The following is a 22,064-nucleotide window of genomic DNA, read 5'->3' on the forward strand; positions in this document are numbered from 1 at the left end:
TCAAACTGCCAGTATGTAAAAAGAAAAAGTCATTATTTTATGGTGATCAGAGGTGTCCGAGGCGCTTCAGAGAACACAAAGAAAGGCACAATCCCTGTGGACCTTACAATCCAATTAACTTAATTAACCATGTTATTCCCCTAGTTCCTGGTAACTCCTTAAATCAATGAACTAAGACTTAATAGCAAAGTACATCACTAGCAGCTTTATTGATCATATCTGCACACAACACTGACTGAACTCCCAAAGTCAAGACTTGGCACAAAACAGAGAAAATATTTCAGCACCAGACTTCCACTTTATTATCCCAAAGCCCTGTGCAGGTACCAGAGACAGGAAAGAAGTGATCAGATGGGGACTGACATTTTACTAGTGGGAGAGCAAGTAACCATGGGCTTAAAGTTGACCTACAATGCAAGAAGGAAAAAAAACCCATTACAGTATTATTCAGTTTTTAAATTAAAATTTTACATTTGTTCATCACCTCTCAAAGATGAATCCCAGAGTATTTTATAAAGGAGGCCACATCTCCACACCTCCTGTGACTACCTAAAGCCCAGAACATGCAAGCAGCTCCTCAGCCTGGGCAAGGGGGATCAAAGAGGGCAGGCACAAGTTTACAAAGAAGAAATCTTGCAGGTAAATTCCCTGCAGTTTAAATCAGATATCCCCATACAAGAGGATCTCCGGTGGAAGAGGTGCTTGACACCAGCTTCAACCGCACTACCCACCACTGCCACATCTCAACAAGGGTGTAACACTCTGTCCTTGTCTGTAAAAGTTACAGCTCGACTAATAAGGATTAGACCTAAATTTCAATTACACTCACAAGAAGTTGTTGGCTTTTTATACATAGGGTGTGCTGTTTCTTTACCCATTAAAAAAATTGAGCAAAGCAACAGCCACACACAATGTAGAACAACAACAGGCACAAGGAGACCCCCTTAATCCCCTTCTACCAGCTCTTGTCCAGGATGATCTATTACCAGCTCCTAATGGCACTGAGGAGGTTGTTCATTTTTTAATAGGTCAGTGACTCATCCTTTTAACTCACTTCCCTCCAATAAAAATCAATGAGCTCCTGAAACAGCATTATCCTGGATGATTGGTGTTTTAACGTCTCACTTGCAGGCAAAGTAGAGGTCCCTTCCAATGCTGGGTCACCACAGTCAGCCAGGAAGATGGACTCATTCTCTTGGTTGGAATCAACTGTCTCCTGGAAAGAGGACACCTTTCCACAATGATTTTTTGTGGAGGATGGGTAGATTTGTGTCTGCCTTCTCTTGCAGTGAAGTGGGAATATTATACACTAGAGGAGAGCTGCACTTCCCAATACATCCATCCAGTCATGGCATAAATTAGTTTTCCTACTCCCTCAATGCATCCCCCAAATTGTTGTTTTTCACTCAAATTCAAGTTTCTGTGCACAAAGAAGAGGGAAATACATTCAAAAAACACCTCTTTATGGACCTCCGATCCTTTACTCACATGATGTTCCCAAAACACTATCAGCAATACTCTCACAGCACAGATCAAAGTTTGTGTGCTGTCTGATAAGGTCTGTTTCAACTCTGACTTGTGAGCCTGACTAACTCATTGTGTCAAAATGAGTTTAATAGCTTGCCAGTGGCTAACCAGCCAGCTGGTTAGTGGCAGGCTGAGGAGGTGACAGGTAGATTGGAAACAGGAATCACACAGTGTCACCTTGCCTCAGAGCAGTGACTCATCACAGGAAATCTGCTGGGCTTCAGCAGGAAACTGAATGAGAAACGCTGTAGATGGGGAAGAGTTTGCAGTGGAGTACAGTGCCCAGAGGTGAGTTTGAAAAGCTGTCACAACTTTAGGGGTGCCTTCCTGGCTTTCACTTACTTGGTGTTGAATTTCAACAGGTCAAATGCTGGACTACCCCACTGTACAGGGCCACAGCTAATAAAAATATTACATTATCTTCCTATACTGAGAGGCTATGAAAAGCCTCTAGAGCCAATCCACCCTAGAGTTAGTCATATTTAAAAAAACCTGCACATGGTCATATACACAGGGAATTCCTCAGCTATTTTGAAACTGCAGAGGCTGCCATTATCACCTGCTCCTCCAATGCAAGGGCTGCTTTGTCAGTGGTTTCCCTTTACACAGTACTGAACGGCCTCCCCCTTCTCCATGGGGGTTTTGCCAGCATGCCCATCACACCTGAGCATGAGGGATCTGCCTGCAGAGCTATTCAGTGCTGTTCTCCCTGCACACTGCTGAGCAGCACATCCAGCCTACAGCCAGCTGTGCAGGAGCTGGATTTCTATAAGAAGCTCACAGCTGCAGAGAGAGATAACAGTGAAACAAGCCCCCTCACTACACATTCCTCCAGTCCCTTGCCCCTCACTCCCACCTCTGTGCTCTCCACCACTGCATTGAAACCAAGCACCACCACTGCAGCCTGTAATTAAAAACCATTATGTGAATTTGTACAAAAAAGAAGCACCGAAAAACGGCACCCCAAGGACTTAAAGCTCACTAAGTATGTCAGTGGCAAGACAATGAAGGATAGTCAGGAATCTGCACCCCCTTGCCCTGTCCAGAAGCCCCTGGAGACAAGCAGCTGCTCCAAGCAACAGTTGGGGAAGCAGATGGGTGGCAGAGGACAGCGCTCCCTGGCCAAAAGCCACGCTCTCCCTCTTAATTATTCAGAGACAGAAACTGGATGGCATTCACTGCAGTATTGCCTGTCACTGAATCTCTCCAGGCAGTACACGACCCTTGGCAAGGGGCAGCCCAAAGAGCAGGGGAGTGCCAGCTGCCAGAGCAGCACAGGGCTCACCACAGAGCAAGCCTGGCTCTGGGAGCTGGAGGCACACAGTGCTGCACAGCTCATCCCCAGGCAGGGACACCCTACAGCCAGCAAGTTTCACCTTGCAGCAAGCCCTAGAGAAACCAGCACCCCAGCCTGGTTTGCACACATTTTGCTTTCTGATCTCCCACCCACTTACTAACAAGTCCCTGTATAAGCACAGTGACAGTGAAGGAATTAAATTAAAGTAGGACAGGATACGCCAAAAAGCCAATTACAATGGATATTCCAAGAAAACAACTCAGGAGCCATCCCTAGACAGGGCCAAACAGCCTTGGCAGGTGATGGGTGGAGAAAAAGCAGAATAAATACAATTAAAGAAGCAAGACAGTTCAGCTTTGTGTTACACGTGAAATGGAGTCTCCAGAGGCTGAGGAAGCAGACTGACTAGGGCAAATTTTGAAATTCCTCAAAGGCAGGTTGCCTAGATGTGCAGCCAGACCCAGGCTGACAGAAATGCTGCTAACAGCACCCAATTTGCTAGAGGATTATCACTTGGTGTAATGGATGGAAACTAGATTATATAGCTGGTAAACTCACAGCACAGTTCATTACTGTAGAGGGAAATTTTTATCCACTTAAACAGAACTTCTTGTTCTGCCCAGCTCTATGCTGCAATAGATTTGCAACCCTGTTCCAGAAAGGCATTTTCTACCTCATTTTTTCCCAAATATTTGGCACAATTGCCATAATTATGAATATGAAGATACTAAGCAGAGAAAGACAGCCATGAAGTTACACTTGATAACTGCACTTCCATATTCATTTTGATCTGAGCATCAAAACCTTTTAAAGTGTAGTCATTATCTGTGTTCCGCGGACATGAAGACTGTGGCAGAGGCTTTCAGACTGGTTTTCTGAGTGTCACAGAACCCCTCAGTCCCACTAATCTCAAATGACAGAGAAAATTCCCCAACACTCCAAGAAACTAAATGATAACATTATTTTGCTGCAAGCCATACGCTCAGTCAGGAACACAGGCACAGGACCAAAAGGCCTGTGGCTCAATCCCCAATACCAACCAACTCATTAGTAAGTGCCAGCCACTCTGGAATTGCTGCAGTTACCACTGGGCTACAGCCTGATCTGTTGGAGAACATGGCAGCTGTTTCATGCAGCCAGGTGCTACTGCACAAAGTGTTTGGATAGGATGCAAAGGACACAAAGTCTGTGAAAGACTCTGGAGTAGCAAGGCATGGCCAGTGAGTTGGAGCATGCTCACAGTGTCAGTACCTCATCTAAATGCCTGCCATAGGATTTGCAGCATGCCTGAGTTTTGCTTTTGTTTGAAACAACTTGGTGGCAGCACACCAGGCTCAGCTCCCTGTAGGGACAGATCCCAAGCATTCTACCTGCAGCTACCTTCCAGCTGAGAAGGAACCTCCATGACTTGCAGGGGAGAACCAGAGATAGAAGAAGGTTGAAAAGATGATGCTCCCAAGAGGAAGAAGACTGAGACAGCACCGCCCCACCTCACACAGATCTACCTGCCCTCTAACCCCAAAAGGGAGCTTTGTGATGGTGTTTTTAAAGACATGACTACAGGTACAGTAATGAGATTGACTGCCTCCTATTCCAAGATGAAAGAAAACAAAAGAACATTTAATCTAGAAACAAAATATTCATTCCCAACAGTGCCCTCTGTTCAGGATTAACACATAGCCCTGAGACAAGCTTCTATGAATACTAACACATATTCCAGCTCTTCACTAAATTCATCCCACTCTGACAGCCCCAGGGAACTTCCCCTGACTTCCAGTAATCAAAAGCTATGGATTTGGGCAAGATAGCTTTAATGAGGGAGCCCCCACTCCTGGAAATATCATTATTTCCTGAACACACATAGAAAAACTGAACATGCACCAGAAAAGCACATTGGTACCAAGTAAGAAGAGAGCAACTTAGCATCACTAATTTCTGCAAAACTGTCACACTGCCTGACAGTTTGCCTTATTATCTTATTTTTCTCCCTGTTTCTTTGCATCTCATTTGTCGCTAAATCTTCAAGGCCTCTGCTGCAAGGGGATGCAAATGCAGACAAGTCCTCCACCCCCACCTCTGAGTCTATACTCTGCTTCTATGGTGACTGCTCTCATCAAACTGGGACCAAAGATAAGACTGGAACCCTCTGTGCACTGACTCTGTATGTTAAACTCAACTTTGCCTTGAGAACAGAGGAGCTATTTGATTTTTTTTTTTTTTAATAAATTGAAGACAGAAATAAATTCAGTGGCTAATCTCAGCTCCATCCCATGGGACCCAAGTGAGATCTCTCAGGCTTGATGTAAGTAGCAGCTCCCCTTGTGGGATGTATGAAGCAATACTCAAATGTGAGCCAGGACCTTTATTTCTTTGTACAGATGAATGAAGTGTCACCAGGATGACTAACAGTATCACATGTACAAGAAAAGGCAACAACACCTATAATCCAAATAAATACCCTGAAAAGCCTCTGACTCTGGCACAAAGCAGCAGCCAAGGTTAATATAATTGCTAAAACAAAAGCTCTGTAGTGCTTTGTTTACAGTGGAAATTAAGTTGTTTAGCAAAAAAGGGTGTTACTTCATAGACAACTTGAAGAATGTAGTATTGAATTTATTTTGTGGCCTCAGCAAGAGGTTTCTACTCATCAAGACATAGCAGCTTAGCTGGCAGGGTCACTGACACCTCTGCTTAACACAGATAAGACATGGATCTAACCCCATCCTAATGCACTGCATTTCCTTGAGCTCAAATACCACAACAACCCTCTTCTCCTTAAATGCAGTGTGGTCTTGATGCCAAATACCTGAAGCTGCCAGAGGAAAATGTTTGAATTAATTTCCCAGTGGAAAGCTGCTCTCCCAATGCTATCAATGAAATCAGCAAATTTTGCTAGAGCCAGAAAATAGTTTTGGCTGAAAAGTGAAAGCCAGTAATTACTAGATGCCAAGTTCATCTAACATTAATGAGGGGGAGAGTCAGTAACAGGGAAATCATCATAATTGCTAAAACAAATAAATTTTACAATCTTATTTGAATTCCTTTATTTTCCAAAGACAGAGAGAGGGGAGGAAAATTGGAGAAAATAAAAAGGTAATTCATTCTTTTGACAAAACAAGAGGACTGAATAAAAATTCTACTTGAATTTTAAATGGAAAGCTTCATTACATTTTTCTCTCAATGGACAGAGCACATGGCAAGACCAAGTATAACTGGACAAAATGCAGACCCTTCCAAGGGGGAATGTTCCATTCTACTGTATGGTTCACCCAGGTCAAGCACTGCAGAAAAGATGCATTCATTTCTAACAGAGACTATCAGCATGGGATTGATTTTCTCGATCAAATGCTGCCCATGTTCCAATCCCAGTTACACCAGAGTCAGTGCACAGTAGCTATACTCTTTTCAGGAACACAAACAGATGTTTAGATGGTATAACTGCTTTTGGCCCAAGACATTAATGCAGGAGCAGCTCCCATGCATGTGGGATCATCACCAACATTCACTGGAACAGGAGACATGTGGCCTCTCTGGGAAAAGAGACCATCATGGGAAAAAAGTTTTCACCTTTCTCTAGACATTACACAAGCCTTCCAGGTATAGATCACTGCTCTGAATTTCAAGGATTAGGTCTGGCTTTTAAAAGAAATGGCTCCATTTATGTGACGCAGAGCTCCAGAAATGCCTAATTCACTGTCTTGGGGCTTGTCTACAACGAGGTAATTTCAATAGAGCTCTACCCCTATAATTATTCTACTATATTTATACCTCTAAATCCACTCCATTTTCAAAATAAGTATTTTTATTCCATTATAATGAAGTCTAATAATTAACAGAACAATCAAAAATGTGACACTTGTAGGAAGGCCTACACAGTCTTAACCATAGCAAGGGAGCCCGGCATAGAGCTCCTGCCCTGGTGGGCAGCCTTCCTTTGCCTACCACTAAGCAGCTCTGCCACTTGTGTCTACTTGGAAGAGACAAACAGAAATGAAAAAAAGACACAGCAAATCATTCACCTCAAACTGGCCACACACTTCGGTTTAACCTGAGCAATCTTTCTCTCAGTGCAACCCAGAGCACCAGAAGATCTCTGGGTGAGCAGCTGCAATCACAGTTCAAGACTGCAACGGTTTCAAAGACCACATCCATTTCTTGGGAATTGCCCATGTGTTTTTCCACTACACTTGGCATGAGCCCATAGCAACACCAACAGGTTTGGAGAACATCAAGCATGGCCTGATTCCAGACAGATCTGGCAATTCTTCTCACTCTGAAATTTTCCTGGCTACCACAATTCATGGTTTCCATCAAGGTCTTCAGCATCCTGAAAGGTTCCCTCCCCCACAGTTTCCAACCTTGGCAGCCCTAAAGGAAAAGCATGCCAAACCACTGCAGCTGATGCTTTTGTCAGCACTGAGCATCATTGCTCAATATTGATAGTAAAACTTCTTCACAAGAAGCCCCACAGAGTATTGCATAAACAAGAGAGCAGAAGCCACAACGTCCATACAGTTTCATAAAACCAAAGTTTGCAGATATGGGATCACATTCAGATTGTAAAATCTGGCAGATCACTTCAAAAAGGAAAATAATTATCAATCTCTGCCTTTAATCAAGTTTCAATGAGGCTTTGGAGTCATTCCATAAAACCTGTGTGGTTTCATCCCCAAGTTGTGCAGGACTTCTCAATCCGAGTTTAATTTTCTGACTGAAATATAGGATCAAAAGCAGCAGCCCAAACTCAGAGCAGTGTGACAGCCAGCAAGAAGGGGAGCAGTGAGCACAGTGCTCGGGTGCAGTTATTACTCACTCAATGGGTACCAAATCCACATCAACATATTAATGAGCAAAAAAAGACCCCATCAAAGTCTAGCAGGATTTGCTCCAGCTGTTCCATCAGTTTGATAAGTGAGAATTATCCCTTAAGAATTACCACCACAGCCTTCATGCAATCCTAATTCCCCACCACACTTCATTGGAGGGTCAGAACCTCTATTTTTGCATTTTTTAAAAGCAGTGGCCTATATAATGAGTATAACCAACAAACAGCAGCCCATAAATTCCTGAGCTCTGTGTGAGCAAGTCCCCATCTCTGACAAAGCTTGGATGCACTGTAAAGCAAAAGTATCACATGCAGAAATACATTAATACCCCACATGCAGTGGACAGATGTAACAGCCCTTGAGCTGTAACATTTCAACTGCACACTACTTAAGTGACAGCTACACAGCCGAATTTCTTTACAGAAAACTCAGTGCCAGTATAATAGATCATGTCATTGTAGGTTTGGACAAAGGGACTCTGTAAGGCAATGTATTACAACTGAACAGGCTCAACCTGGCACTGAAAGATGGTCTTAAGATGAGGTGATTTAAAAAAAAAAAAAAAAAGCCTTTCTGAATGACTAAATTATTTCTGATGTGGCAAGTACATGAAAAAACACTGTATTTTAAGCAACAGAACAGTTCAACTGATTTAAAGCTGTGCACAGCATACCATTTGCAAGATCAAAATGTTTATGGGAAAGTGAACAAAAGACAATTCACATTATTTTTAACAGCTATTCTATTTTAGTTATTCTACATATCACGTGCATATCACAAACAACATGGAACTCAATGGAAGATCTAATTTTCTGCTAATCATGCAAACCCAGCAAATTTCCATCTTAGTGGGGTGTTTCTCCCTGATGCATGTGAATAAGTAAAGAAGAATCCCATTTCTAGTCATGGTTTCATGAGCAAAACATCCCAGTACATTGTTCTGAGGACTGAATAAAAACCTGACGTCCATAGCCCAGTTGTTATAAACCTCCTTAAAACAGACTGTTGAGATATTTTTACCTTCCTATTATAAAAATTTAAATAGCTCTGCCAAAACCGTGAAGATCCACCCCCCTGCTAAATTTTCCCCAGGGTCCCACTCCTGCCAAACTACCTGCAGCAAGACAGGGCAGCCAAGAAAGGGAGATCTTGCAATGGGTTTTTACTTAGTTACCCTCATGCTACAAATCAACCTGCACCATGACAGATTTTCCTTTCCATGCACCACAGGACACCTCTGCCCACAGCTGCACAGCAGCAAAATGCCCCTATATGCTCCTACAGCTGTTTCCAAGGTAACCAGCATGGAGCTGTATACAAGGGAAGGAAGCAAATAGCAGCAACAAAATCCTGCTTTATTGTCACTTTTTGAAGCAGGTCTGAGTTGTCCCTTTCCCCTTCCCCTGCTTTCCAGCTGCCCCATGATTCAAGCAAGGGCTGGATAACTCACTTCATATTTTATAATCACATTACCTCAGTCTTTCATAAGGTTTGGTTTTGGTTTTTATTTTTATAAGGCATCATATTGGAGATTTAAAGGTGAGAGTCAAATTTTCTGCTTTTACTCAAGAAAAACCAGCTGGGGGAGGAAGGGGAATTGTGTCAACAACCTAAATTTACACTCAAACTCTGTATTGCCTCCCCCTAGAAGCAGAAAAACATCTCAGGTTAAGCAAAGGGTGTCTGCCCACAAGTGTGACCCATCTTACACAAGTCCTATGCATCTAGGTAACAGTCAGTTTCACCAGTTTGGAGAAAAGTATCTCCACTTCTCAGTCTGCAGATACAGTTTATCCTTTCTAGAGACACAGTTTCCACATCCACTCAGATGTGCCAAAAACACAGAGACTTTCCCACCTGCCCACATACATTCTTGCTCCCAAAGCAGAAATTAGCCTTTGCTTCTTCTGCTACTGAAAACCTTGGAGCAGCAAGAATACAGCTCAAATCCTTCAGTCCTCACATAAAGGACAGCAGCATAAGGGGGGGCATTGGGATGGGAAAGGGTCTGGCATGGCCAACTAGTTCTCATCACTTCCTCAAGAGAGGATGAGTTATCAGGGAGATAAATCAGCAGAAGATCTGGCCACACAGCTCTGCACACACAGTGAGGGACAGAAAGCAAAATCATATGCTTTAACCTCTGCTTCCAGGTCTGAGACAACCCCACAGTAACGCAAGGAGAAGCTGACCAACCCCATTATTTTGGAATAACAGGTCTGTTGTCACAGGCTGGAGGGAGCATTTCTCACCAAATATTTCCAAGTCATTGACATCGGTTTTTTTATTCCTTGTAGGAAACAGAGCAAGGAGTAGGACATCCCATGTACAAGTCTTTGTGGTGGAGAAAACCAACACATTATATAATAAAGCATTTCTGCACACTGGCCAGAAGTCATTCCCATCTTCCAGGAGATGGAAATTTTAAGGCAAAACATGCATGAAGACACTTGCTGTGGGTGGTATTTTGAAATGGCAATCATACTTCAGCACAGTTCGTGTATATCTTGCAGTTCCCTAAGTGACTTACCATGGCTGACCTTTTCTACCAACTGTGATTAATGAGGCTTCCAATCCAGTTCTGAATGGCTGCAAATAGCAAGAGATACTCATCACATTAATATTCAGTAACCAAAATATACCACTCTTCTAATTTCAATTGTGCTCCTGCTGAACACCAGGACTTTTCCTTTGGAAGCTCAAGTACTGTGGTCCTCAGAGGAAGTGAACAAATTGATGGGCCAAAGCACACATGCTGGGGGGGAAAGCTCCCCAGCTTGGGTATAAAAAAAACCCCCAAACCTATCACATCCATGTAGGCATGGAGATGCCAACAAGGCAGATACAACTTGCTCTGAATAAAGAAAACCAGAAGTCAATATTTCTTCATATACTGGTTGGAGGTTGTTTACAAAATCAAAATCTGAACAGTACAGAGATTTCTTGCAGTATTGTTATGGAACGGTGTGTGTTGAAAGGAACCTTAAAGATCATCTAGTTCCAATTCTCCTGCCACAGACAGAGACACGTCATGATGCAAAACCTCTACCATACCTGTTAACACTGCAGTGCTACAAAAACATTACCAAATATTTCCTCTGCTGCCCCTGCAGATTTATATGCTATAACACAGCCATCAAACCGATTGCCTTGGGGAAAGGGGAAAGAAGTTCCCTACAAGCTCAGCTAATCTTCCTCTACACAGCATATCAGCTCAAGCCTGGAAGATTTATCCCTCCAGATAAACCATTCTGTGATTAAATGGCACCTTCCTAAGACTGACTACTCTTTGAAACACCCATGGAAATAAATGCAATGTACTCAAAGAGATGCACACCAGCCACAGACTCACTGCAGTGCTGGGACTGAAGTCAGAGGGAAGGGAGATGAGGAGGAAAGGCATTACATAGAGCCAGAGACAAGAACCAGTACATACACGTATGAAGTCACAGAGAAAGTAACCCAGCAAACACTAACCCAGTACAGCTGTACATTAAGAGGTCCCTGCTGTGAATGTTTATAAGGCTCCCAAAGCCACCCCGACCCAATGGTGCAAGAGCATCCGTGCCAGCTGCAGCAAGGCTGCGTTACAAAGCACTGCACCATAACAGGGCTGAATCCATGCCAACAGGTCTCGGTGCGTTGAGCAGGGGATTGATTCACTCTTCTACAGGACCAGATTTTTAACAGGTCTATCTCAGGTGGATGGAGGCTCCAAGGGGAAGCCATAGTCCTAGAGCAAGCCGGCAGCAGAAATAGATGGTGTTCTCCCAAAGCAGTGGGAGCCAGGAAGCAGCATCAGAAAGGCACAGCAGCTCAATGACTCTGTCCTAACACCTTGCAGGGGATCTAAGAGCACATTTTCTCTCTGTGCTTATTAACCAGCAGGTTCAGAGAATTCCATGATTCTTGCATTACTCACATGAAATGTTGCAATAGTGCCACTTCATATATTTGTTAAGTCTGTTTACCAGTGAACAGTCTAGAGAGGTAGTCTGGGAAGGGGTCCAAAGGAAAAACCTGCCATTAGCTACTTTGCACCAAAGCAGCAGGGGTTCATAAAACACACATTCCTGCTTGTTTCTGCCCATCCCGGATCAGCTCCTGCACCTGAGTCCCATGAGAGCACAGGAGAAACGCACTTCATTTCAGAGACATAAACTTTCCCCACCACTCTCATGCCTGTTCATCTACAAACGCAGGAGCCGAAGTGCAACGCTTAAACCTCCCTTATGCTGTGCCACCTTGTGGATGTCTTCTCACGACTTTTATGAGCCGCAGGTCCAGCATTTATTTAACATCACACTCTTGAGCATGTAAACAAAATAATTCACAGTCACTGTGAGCAACAGTAAGCGGCACAATAGGAATCGGATTACCGTGACACGTCCTCTGTGCAATTTGCAAACCCTTTACTCCCCAGGCGGAGTTGGCACTGGGGAAAATTACTAGCTGAAAACAGCATCACCAGTAGCTTTAGAAAGTTGGGGCTCAGATACTGCAAGCCCCTCCAAATATCCAAAAAGGACCGCGCAGCCACCTCTCGCTCAGGTTTGCCCCCACCACTTGAAGAAGAAAAACAAAACCAAAAAAAAAAAAAAAAAAACAAAACACAAAAGCAGAAACCAAGCAAGCCCGGGGATAGAAAGGAAGATTTGCTGCGGCAAAGTTTACCGGCACGAAGAACATCCCCCCTCCAGTCCCTTCATCCGCGGAGCTCCATGCCAGTAGAGGATCGTTCCCCTCCCAGAGAGATACACACCACCAGCACCTCCCTCCCCGCAAAAGAATAACGGAAAAGGGGCGGCAGAGGGTAATTCCGAGCACCTCCAGCTCTCCTTTCCCCCCGCCGCGCTCACCGTCCTCTTGCATCCGCTGCAGGCACAGGGCGAGGCTCTTCCTCCAGCCCGGCATCGCGGCAGGAGCAGCGCTGCCGCCCCCCGGGGCAGCGGCGCGGCTGGAGGGCCCGGGGGGGCCGGCGGGAGCGGCGGGCGCTGCCGAGCGCGGCCGGGCTCCCCGGCGCTTTATGGCCGGGCGGTGCATGCGGCGGCGGGGCCGGGGCCGGGCGGGGGGAGCGCTGCCCGCCCCCGCCTGCGCACAGCCCCGGGCCGCCCGCCGCGCAGGTGCGCTCCCCCCGCCGCGGAGGGCGGGCAACGGCAAACTCGGGGAAGGAGGGGGTAGAAAATATTGTGTCTCTCTCTATATATGTATATAGTATATTTTTCCCCCTGGGGAGTCTGCGTAGACAGGATGGGCCCCGCCTGCGAACAGGCGCCGAGCTCCGACCCACACCGGCGTCCTGCGGGTCCCAAATCGCCGGCTGACGTTGGACAGATATATGCCCAGGAAAGACAGGGAGAGCACACTGTTCCCATTCTACATTCTCTTTACAGCTGTAGCCTGTCGCCTCTTCCCTTCACCGAGCGGCAGCTGCCTGGCAGCCCCACACAGGTGCGTGCATTGACGCATGTGTTTATCCTGAAGTTGGGTTCTCTGGTAAATAAAGTTGCACAGCAGCCAGACTGATCTACTCCATCTTCTTCGCCACCACTTGCAAGCAGCTGAAGTGTATGGGGAAGACTTAAAAGCATCTTTTCAATTTCTTAATATTCCAGAGGTTTCGGCACTTTTACATGGACACAAAGGAGATGTTTATTGCATATGCCAGGGCATTCATATTTTTAATTTCCTGGGGGCGACATATCTTTGCAATCACTAGCAGCTTTTTTTGTTCTTTATAAGGTCTTTCCTTTTATTAGCTATCTGGTAGGTCTCATTCTGCATCTCTGCCTCCCTTTGTGAGAGTTATTATATTATGTGCAACACCTGCTATAATCTAAGATATTAGGGGCCAAGCTCTCCTTAGCACGAGCTAATTCCAGTTTCAGAAGGCTGGTGTCTCGCACCACTCAGGTGGAGTAGGGCAGCCATAATAGCAAGGAAATACATCCATCTAGATGCATCCATATGGACCTCGGCTTTTCAGTTCAGCTTTTCTGTCCCTACCTGCACGAAAAGCAGTTGTTGCAGGACAGCCTAGGGCCCTGCCAAGGGGCAGTAGCTTCACCCTCTGTGCTCTGCTCACATCTGAGAAGCATTTGCCATTTTGGGAGCTGCCAGCCAAGTGTGGCGTGGCCTATGACAAGCTGGGCAGCAGGAGCCTGGAAACTTTCATTGCCTGGTGGAAATTGAAAGTACTAGGGAATCTTCTTGAAACAACCTCCTAAAGCTCTGAGCACATCGAGGGAGAAAATCAGTTTCTGCAGAAAGGGGCAAAAGCAGAACTCTGTGACTTTAGGGCAGTCTGGGGGATGAGAATCCTAACTGAGGTACTTGAGTTAAAGGACTACAGTTAAATTCGCTTCTCCTCCTGCCCCCCAAGTTCTTGAAGAGCAATGTGGGAGCTGGACTGCAGAGGATCTCTTGAAGTTATTATTGTAGTGTGCTTTTCCAGTGAGTTAAGCTGGGATAATCATAAACCCATGAGAACAGACAGCCCTCTTCATTTAACCTTAAGAGTTTGCAACACTGCAGAGGGCAGACAGCAGAATGCAATGCCCTAGGACTGCATGAGAGGTTCCCATCACAGCAGAGAGCAGCACTGTACAGGCTGATTCCCTTCCATGTTTCTAACCAGAGTTACCCATCAGTTTAAAGGACAACGATTGAAGTGATGGCACCTGAAGGCTTATTCCAGCCAGCAGGAGCAACCACTTCTAAGAGAGATGTCCTGAGGACTATGGGCAGCAGGAGCACAGCTATAGCTCAGACCTGCTATACCCCATTAGCAGCATAGAAAAATTCACAGACATAAAAGTGTAATTTTGCCCATGTTTACCTTCAGACTAGAAACATAAGAAGGGATTGACTTCCCACCCAGCTACAACTTCTTAAAGAGCTCCTTTCCTTATGCTAAATACAGCACATTTGCACAGCTTGTTTCTTGGAGGAAAACACAACACACCCTCCACCACCACCCCTTCCCTGCAATTTCTTTGTACTTTTGGGACTCACAACAAATCACAACTCCACAGCTGGATTGGATCAGGGCATATTATGCTAATTTACAGAAAGTTTGTGATATGCCCCAAATATTCTGATAGCAAAACTCAGAAGCTTTTTCAAGAAGGACTAATCTGAAGCCAGGATGTATCCTGGGGAAAGGAAATGATGCTTCTTCAATAGCTAAAACCCAGCACATGGAGAAAAGAGCTGTTGAGTTATATGACTAACTCAACCACCCACACAGGCAAATCACCTGCCTTTTCTGTGCCTTGATTTCCTCAGCTGTATTTTATAATTGCATGATGATAGCCAGGTTCTGGGCATTAGAAAAGGATTACCAGAAAAGTGATGGTTATTTGTGTAATATGCTCTCAGGAAAACTAATGAGAATCTGAAATAAACATGATACAGGAAGGGGCTTTTAAAAGTAAGGTTAAAGTGGCACTTTTTGTACCTGAAAGCTCATCTGGTTTTGCTATTTACACTGATTGTTCTCACAAAAGACTCTTTTCCTGAAGTGTCTTTAGACTGTTATGGCTACAACAATACTACTTTTTAAAGGATACTGCTACAACAGAAATAATTAAATGTGAAAATAGCAAGTATATTACTAGCTGAAAAAGCAGCTCAGAGCTCTTAAGAATTGAATTTGACATATCCATTATTGTAGAAAGGAGCCAATGCTAGTGTGGTGAGATTTTCTCAAGCACTAACTTCAGTACTTGCATGGGAAACCATGTTAGAGAAAATGAAACATACCTAGAAGTACCAGTAGGGAATTCATAAGCAGAATCAATGTAAGACAGATGCTATGGTACTTCTTTGGAGGGAAGTCGTGGAAGGATATTTCAAGCCGAAGGAAGTCCATAGAAAACTTCAGAAGTGAATAGCCACGTCCCTGAGCAATGTCTAATCTGTCTGTATAGCTGAAATGTCCAGCTGCAGGATTTTAGGCACCACTGCGATGTGGATACTGCCACAACTTTAGAAGGCATTGCTGTCCTCCCCCATCCTGCAGAAATGGCTGTCAAACCAAATTTGCGAGGCAGAGATTCCTCTTTGGCCACGTGCCCTAGGACAGGATGACCTGGTTTGATCAGCTGAGGACTTTACTGTGCCCTGCACATTGACTGTTTCAGCAGCCAGTGGTCCTCGCCCCACTGAGGAACACAGAGAACAGCAAGATGAAAGTCCCAGCTGCTCCTAAGCTGGGCAAAAGGAAAGGTCTCTGCCCTGCAGTGTGTGCAGCCTAAATGGGCAGCATGGCTCAGTACAAAAACCAAGTGTTCCTTGCATGTGTATTGGGGTATCTCTCTAGGGCTGGAGGAATTGTGGGAGGTCTTGAATTACAGGTTTGCTCTTAATGGGTTGTAGAGAGCATGGTCTCTATGGTCCTGGGTAGCTTCAAACTCTGCCTCTCCCTCCTCGCAGTTTTCAGTGGCACATGAGAGGGGACAGTTGGCCCCACAGTGCTTTAAATACACTATAGCTGTAGGAAAAAGGAATACAAAAGCACCAGGTTTTCTAGTCTCAGGAGCTGGCTACTGAGCAATGGTTCAGGCCTGTCACAAGCCTGAAAACCGGGATTTGCAAATGGGATGGATCTCACCTCTCCTGCATGCTGTATGCACAGGGTGGAGGATAAACAGTGATACCACACGTGTGGCGAGAGGAGGCTTCCATGTAGAGGTCCCATTTTCCTGCAGGGGTTAAGGGAGAATGTCCAGGCTTTTTAGCCTCCATTTTGTCTTTGAACTCTGCCTCCAGACAACTCCAGCAAACTCTCCTGTCATATGTTCTCTCACTTTGAGGGTCACTCATTTCATCATCTCACAACGAGAGTAAGCTGACTCCCTGCTACAAGGAAAATCAGTGAAATGAGTCAATCTTCACTTTCAGCCCCGAACCAAGTGACTTAAGAGCTCCTCTCTTGCCAGTTCTGAATCTGTGAGGATCTGGCACTTGGGAGATCCTTAGGAGTGGTGTTCTGTCTGCCCACCATTCCCAGCAGCTTGAGTGAAGATATACCATTAGGGAGGTGGCACCCTCAAGGCTGCATTATTTCAAAAGTGATCTGGAAGCATCATTAAACCCTCTGGGGAAACAGAGAGGACTGTGGGCTGCCTCCGCCCCATATTCACCTAGTGCTACTGCCAGGCAGCATTCAATAGTTAAGATCAAGCTAGAAATTACTTTGACCTATGTAATCCTACACAAAGGAAATCTATTTAGGTGTCTAGAATAATCTTTTCCTTTTTCACTCCCACTCCTAGACTTAATTAAGTAAAAGATAATTTTTTTTTTTCTCTACCAAGGCTGGGCTACTTTGCTGAGTGTTGAAGCAGTGCACCCTGTATCCTTACAGCTGTACATGGAGAAGGCAGGGGACTATGGGAAATTTATTTCCATCCCACTGCGATATGTAAATAGCACATGGCTGCATTAATGCAGAACCAGTCTCTACTTTCACCTCTCAGGCACATGGAATGGTAGTGGGGATACAGAGCATCAATCTCTGTCACAACACAGTGTCACGATGGGTTTGTCTCACTGGCTGCTACACTCTCGCTTTTCTACAGCTATATACCCCATAACCCATATACAGCAGTGAGCAGCATTAAGATCATGGAATTTAATAATGATCCTGTCATGGTAGAAGGTTAAAGGCAATTTTAAAATGGATTATCTTCACTTTGCTACCACCAGAGCTTGATTAATAGCAATTTTACTTACTAATCCAGCTTGGTTGGTTTTGCCTTAAATTCAGGCAGTACAAACTGTTTACTTGTTTTGTTGCCTGCTTCTTGTCAGGTTCTTCATACTATGGACTTCTGCAGAAGTGCTCCTGTCCAACTAGGTTCTGAAGGCTGGAAGCAATCTGTCATTCTGCCTCTTCTGGGTGATACTCATCTCTCTGAATGGCTGAATACCTTTTAGACAGACAGTGAGAATGTCTTTGGATTTCACTGACACAAGTATACACCCCATTTATGGGCTCCATGAGGATATGGTCACCTCTGTGCTCTGTTCATGCTGGAAAGGAGCTGAAGTGCTGCTTGTTTCTGTCCCAAAGGCATACTTGGAGTCAGCTTAGGAGCTGGTTCTTCACTTCCTTCCTTGGAAATCACAGTATTAGCACAAAGGGGCTCAGACCCACCTCTCACCTCCTTCCAAAGTCATCTTCCTTCTACAAGAGCCCTACAAAGTACGTATGCAACAAGCTCCGAGTGCTGAAGCACTGAGGCTGCCTGTGGCCAGCCACCCCAGGGGTTTCTCTACTTGGTTCTCCTCCTCCTGCAACGTCACTGTCAGCAGATCTCTTCTCCTGGGCATAAGGCCTGTCTTTGCTGACCTGACTGCTGGGCTGATGCTAGTGCTGAAGCTTTGGTTTTTCTTCCCTTGAAGGTTCTTAATTTACAGATGCTGTTTAGAGCAAGTCACAAACACCAGTCACTTCTGCCGACAACACAACATTGGCTGTCCACCTTGTTCCCAACCCTAATCTTGTCACTTACTGCCAATGTCCCACCACAGAGATTCTCCCCATTTACCTACTAGTGACCCAGCAACTCACAATATGGTGCTGGGAGGACTGCAGTGTAGCAAGACAGAGAAGCTTTGCATCTTCCTCACTTCATGCCCCAAACCATCAATGTTAAAGCAAGACTCAGAGGTCTGTGCCCTTTTCCCCTACTAACAGCATGGTTTAGGGCTCTGCAGTGCCCCCAGCTCCATTGCAGCTGTTGCCTGGTGATTTCCAGGCTACTGAAACGTGTCAGAAATTCAATATCCAGGGTGGTCATGCATGCTACATGTTATTCTGTGTGCTACCCTCCACATCCAAGCAGACAGCAGAGTCTGAAGCATTAGCGGCTGATACAACTGCTTAATACTGTTAGTATTTGTTTACTACTGTACAACATAGGCAATACTTTTGGTCCCATCCTGTGTGAAAATCTTCTCAATTCAGCCAGCAGACAGCTTTGCCTGGGTCACTGTGAAGCTGCTGTGTGATCTGGACTGTTATTTTGGGAGACAGGAGAATTTAAAAACAAGACTGAACTCGGTCACAGCAATGAAGAGCCACTTTTCTAACTTCTGATTGAAGATGGGGTTGCTGGAAACATGTTCTTTCCCTTTCAAAACTGCTTTCAGGACTCCCTCCTTCCCTTTATCATATTAGTTTTTCCCCTGCACACACCACCATATTTCCCCTTAGACACACACACAGCATCACTAATAAAATGTCACCATTTGCACCATGTCCAAACATTTACTTTCATAAAGCCTCATAACATTCTCAAGCAAGAACTGTACTTGAATCACCATTTACCACAGCAGAAATCTCCAAACCATGCTGCATAGAGGTTTTCATTCCAAGCATCCACTTAGCAGCAAGATTTGCCTCTGGCTATGTAAGGTTTCATCTCTGTTCCTCATTGCAGAGGTGCCTCAGGGAAATTTTACAAATCACTTATGTGAAAGAACTATCAGGAATAGGATAGTTGGCTCTGCACCACCCTGAGGTACCAGACAACCTGGGAAGGTTTCCCATTAGGACATGCTCTACATTTTGCTTTGTTTTCCTGATTGACAAACTGTTCTTTATGGGAAAGGATCTTTAAGCTGTTCCTGCACTCCCAAATTGCACTTTACCAGCTGTGCAAGTAAAAAAAAAAGTTGCTCATCAGGGATTTGTCATTTCTCCCAGGAATAGCTCAGTGTCTTTTAACAACCATGAAAGAAACACACAATGGAAGTACTTCTGCGCCTTCTATTAACATGACTGCAGTATCTGCCATGGCCAGAAGTCCATTCAGAGCTACAGTGGAAGGGAAGTCAAAGCCAATCCCAGGTGCTCTGGACAGTCACTCAGTGAAGCAGCTGGCAGGTTTGATTCCCAATTGTTTGGTCCTGCTGATCTGACTGTATCCAGAATCCCATGAACCAGAAGCTGTGGAAAACTAATTTGTGAGGTGAGTTTCTGTTGTGCATCATTGGCAGATGGCTCAAGACATGAAGACAGGCTTGGACCCAGCCTCACTCATGCCACAGTCTCAGGCTCCCTCCCGGGCTTCCCTTAACCAGAGCTGGCATTAAGCACACATCTATTCCACCAAAACCCACTGCACTTGATAGTAAGCAGAGAAACACTATCCGTCCATCTCTCAGTAAAACACATCACTGTTTGAATCTCATTAAAATTAACTTCGATATTACCATTAGAAAAAATTAGGTGGGTTTTTTTTTTCTGGTTGAGGAACAGAAGCAGTTCAAGAAAAGAGCAGGGTGCAGAAAGCAACACTACATCTCTGTCAACATATGTTAAAAGTCATCACTCTGACTGTCGTGCTTCCTCGTCCCTCTCATTGTGCCCCAGCTCCAGCTGTCAGTAGCACATTAATAACTGCAGTCTATTTCAGATCAGAGAAGGAGGCAAGACAGTTGCAAATCATTGATATTGACTGTTGGTCTTAATGGAAACACTCTGTAATTTTGCATGTACATTCAAAAGGGATAGAAAAATACAATAATTGCCATTTCAGTGTTCTGATCTCTCCCAAATCAGCTGGCAAGGAAACAAGCACTGTGGGTGAGAGTTATAAAATATAAAGCCCCCTTCACTTCCTTGCAGTGGGGGCTCCTTCCTCCAGTGTTTCATAAAATACTGGAATTCACATTTTGTACAGCTCCTTGGTACTGCTGAAGAGTTGCTTGGCACTCATCAAGGCCTTAATAAAGAAATCATTGGACTTTTGCCTGATGTAGTTATTCATTTTGAAGTATTATTCTAGTTCTCATTCCACTTGTCTATACTTGACTAATAGCAGCAGCGCCACACACACTTTCAAGCTCTCTCTATGCACAGAGACTCAACATTTCTTTTCTCAATTATTGCTAAAATAACATCTACAATCACTCCAAGCTTTCTTTTGTGATACATATAGCAACACTTTGGTGCCTTCTGGGCTTCTATTTTAAGTAACCTTTGTATCAGAAGGCCTGTATGGGGAGTAGCCTTGGTATTAGGGGCTGGAGTCCTGTTCAACAACAGGACAGGGATCATTCAAGCAAAAGGAACATGGATTTCCCTAGGGTGTGTGTTTCGGTGTCCCTGAAAAGCTAACTACCCTTTTAGAGAACTCCTTACCTATTTAATCTTCAGTCTCAGCCCTTGCAAAGCCACTGTCAGCTGGGAGATTGAAAAGATGGCTTCTATGTTCATGCCACTTAACATACAAGCACTTGCCCAACTTTTATTGCAGAGAGCTGGCCAAAGTAGAACCCGAAACTTGAGTCCCACTAACCCACACAGAACTTAAACTGGCAGCTGAAAATCCAGGGCCAGCTCTTCTTGCAGTTCTGGGTTCTCCACTTGTCTTATTTCTCACCTAACTTTATATGTATGAGACCAGCAGAATGGGGAGAAGAAACCAATTTACCCCTCCAGTGCTGGAAAGATGACAGCGAAATGCAGGGGAGACACTCATTTATGTGAGGTCACCTCTGCCAAGTGCTCACGGTCTCGCTGAGACGGGAACGACACAGCTGCAATAACAGTCTCGCAGTGCCATCTACTGCCCTGAGGTCCCTCTACCAGCGCGAGGGGACCTTCGGGACATCGCTGCAGAGGGGAGCCGGGAGAGAGCCATCCACAACTATTCCTTTCTTCCTTAGACGCTGCTCTCTCTTTTCCTGGGAAAATTACCTTAAACAGCCTTTCGAGCATCTCCTCAAACACGCACAGTGCTCAACTGCTTTGTCCAGAAAGACAACTCCCGCCTTTTACTTCATGTTTTTGGGATAACTGACAGGATGATGGATAGTGAAAGAACACTTCATTGCAGATAAATCTAACTAGAAAATAGAGGAATTCAAACTAGAGTGGACCAAGGCTTTGAGCTACAGTGGGAAAAAAAATTCCCTTAGTTCTGAAACATCTAACAGCATCTTTTCACTACCAGAGTATCAGAGAAGGATTATATATACAAGATAGTTCTGTTCTCTTAATAAATTAATCATAGCTGCCACTTAGCCATCTATGCAGGCAGATGGTAGATGACTGCTAGGCCCATATGGTAGAGAAACCCCATCCCCGATTATGCTGATTTAAATCTCTTTGGTGCATCAAGGTAAAAATGATCACGTGCCAGAGATGTGTCCTGCCCAATATGCAGATTTGATCCTTCCAATGCCTCAGGAAATCACACATAGAGCCATAATTCATTCTATTATGCCAGCCCATTTTCTGCTCAGTGTCAAGAACTAGACCCTCCATAAACAGCAAGTGTGCAGAAGTGATGTCTTCCTGTCTGCCTCTCGAAGTGCAATTCAAATATCATTCATAACCACAGAACAAAGATTTTTATATATGTATATATACACATATATATAGTTATTCTTAAAAC

At 44.7% G+C, this 22,064-nt stretch overlaps 1 protein-coding gene across 1 annotated transcript in view; it reads right to left on the bottom strand.

Annotated features, from left to right (window-relative positions):
* GRIP2 (glutamate receptor interacting protein 2) overlaps positions 1-12,624 on the bottom strand; it is a 266,417-nt gene extending 253,793 nt beyond the window's left edge. The window contains exon 1 of the mRNA XM_039558979.1: positions 12,510-12,624. Within this exon, the coding sequence (XP_039414913.1) occupies positions 12,510-12,564 (55 nt within the window). The 5' untranslated portion in view covers positions 12,565-12,624. The remainder of the gene's footprint in view (positions 1-12,509) is intronic.
* Positions 12,625-22,064: the final 9,440 nt, after the last annotated feature.

Source organism: Corvus cornix, chromosome 12 (assembly GCF_000738735.6).
Source record: "Corvus cornix cornix isolate S_Up_H32 chromosome 12, ASM73873v5, whole genome shotgun sequence".
NCBI lineage: Eukaryota > Metazoa > Chordata > Aves > Passeriformes > Corvidae > Corvus > Corvus cornix.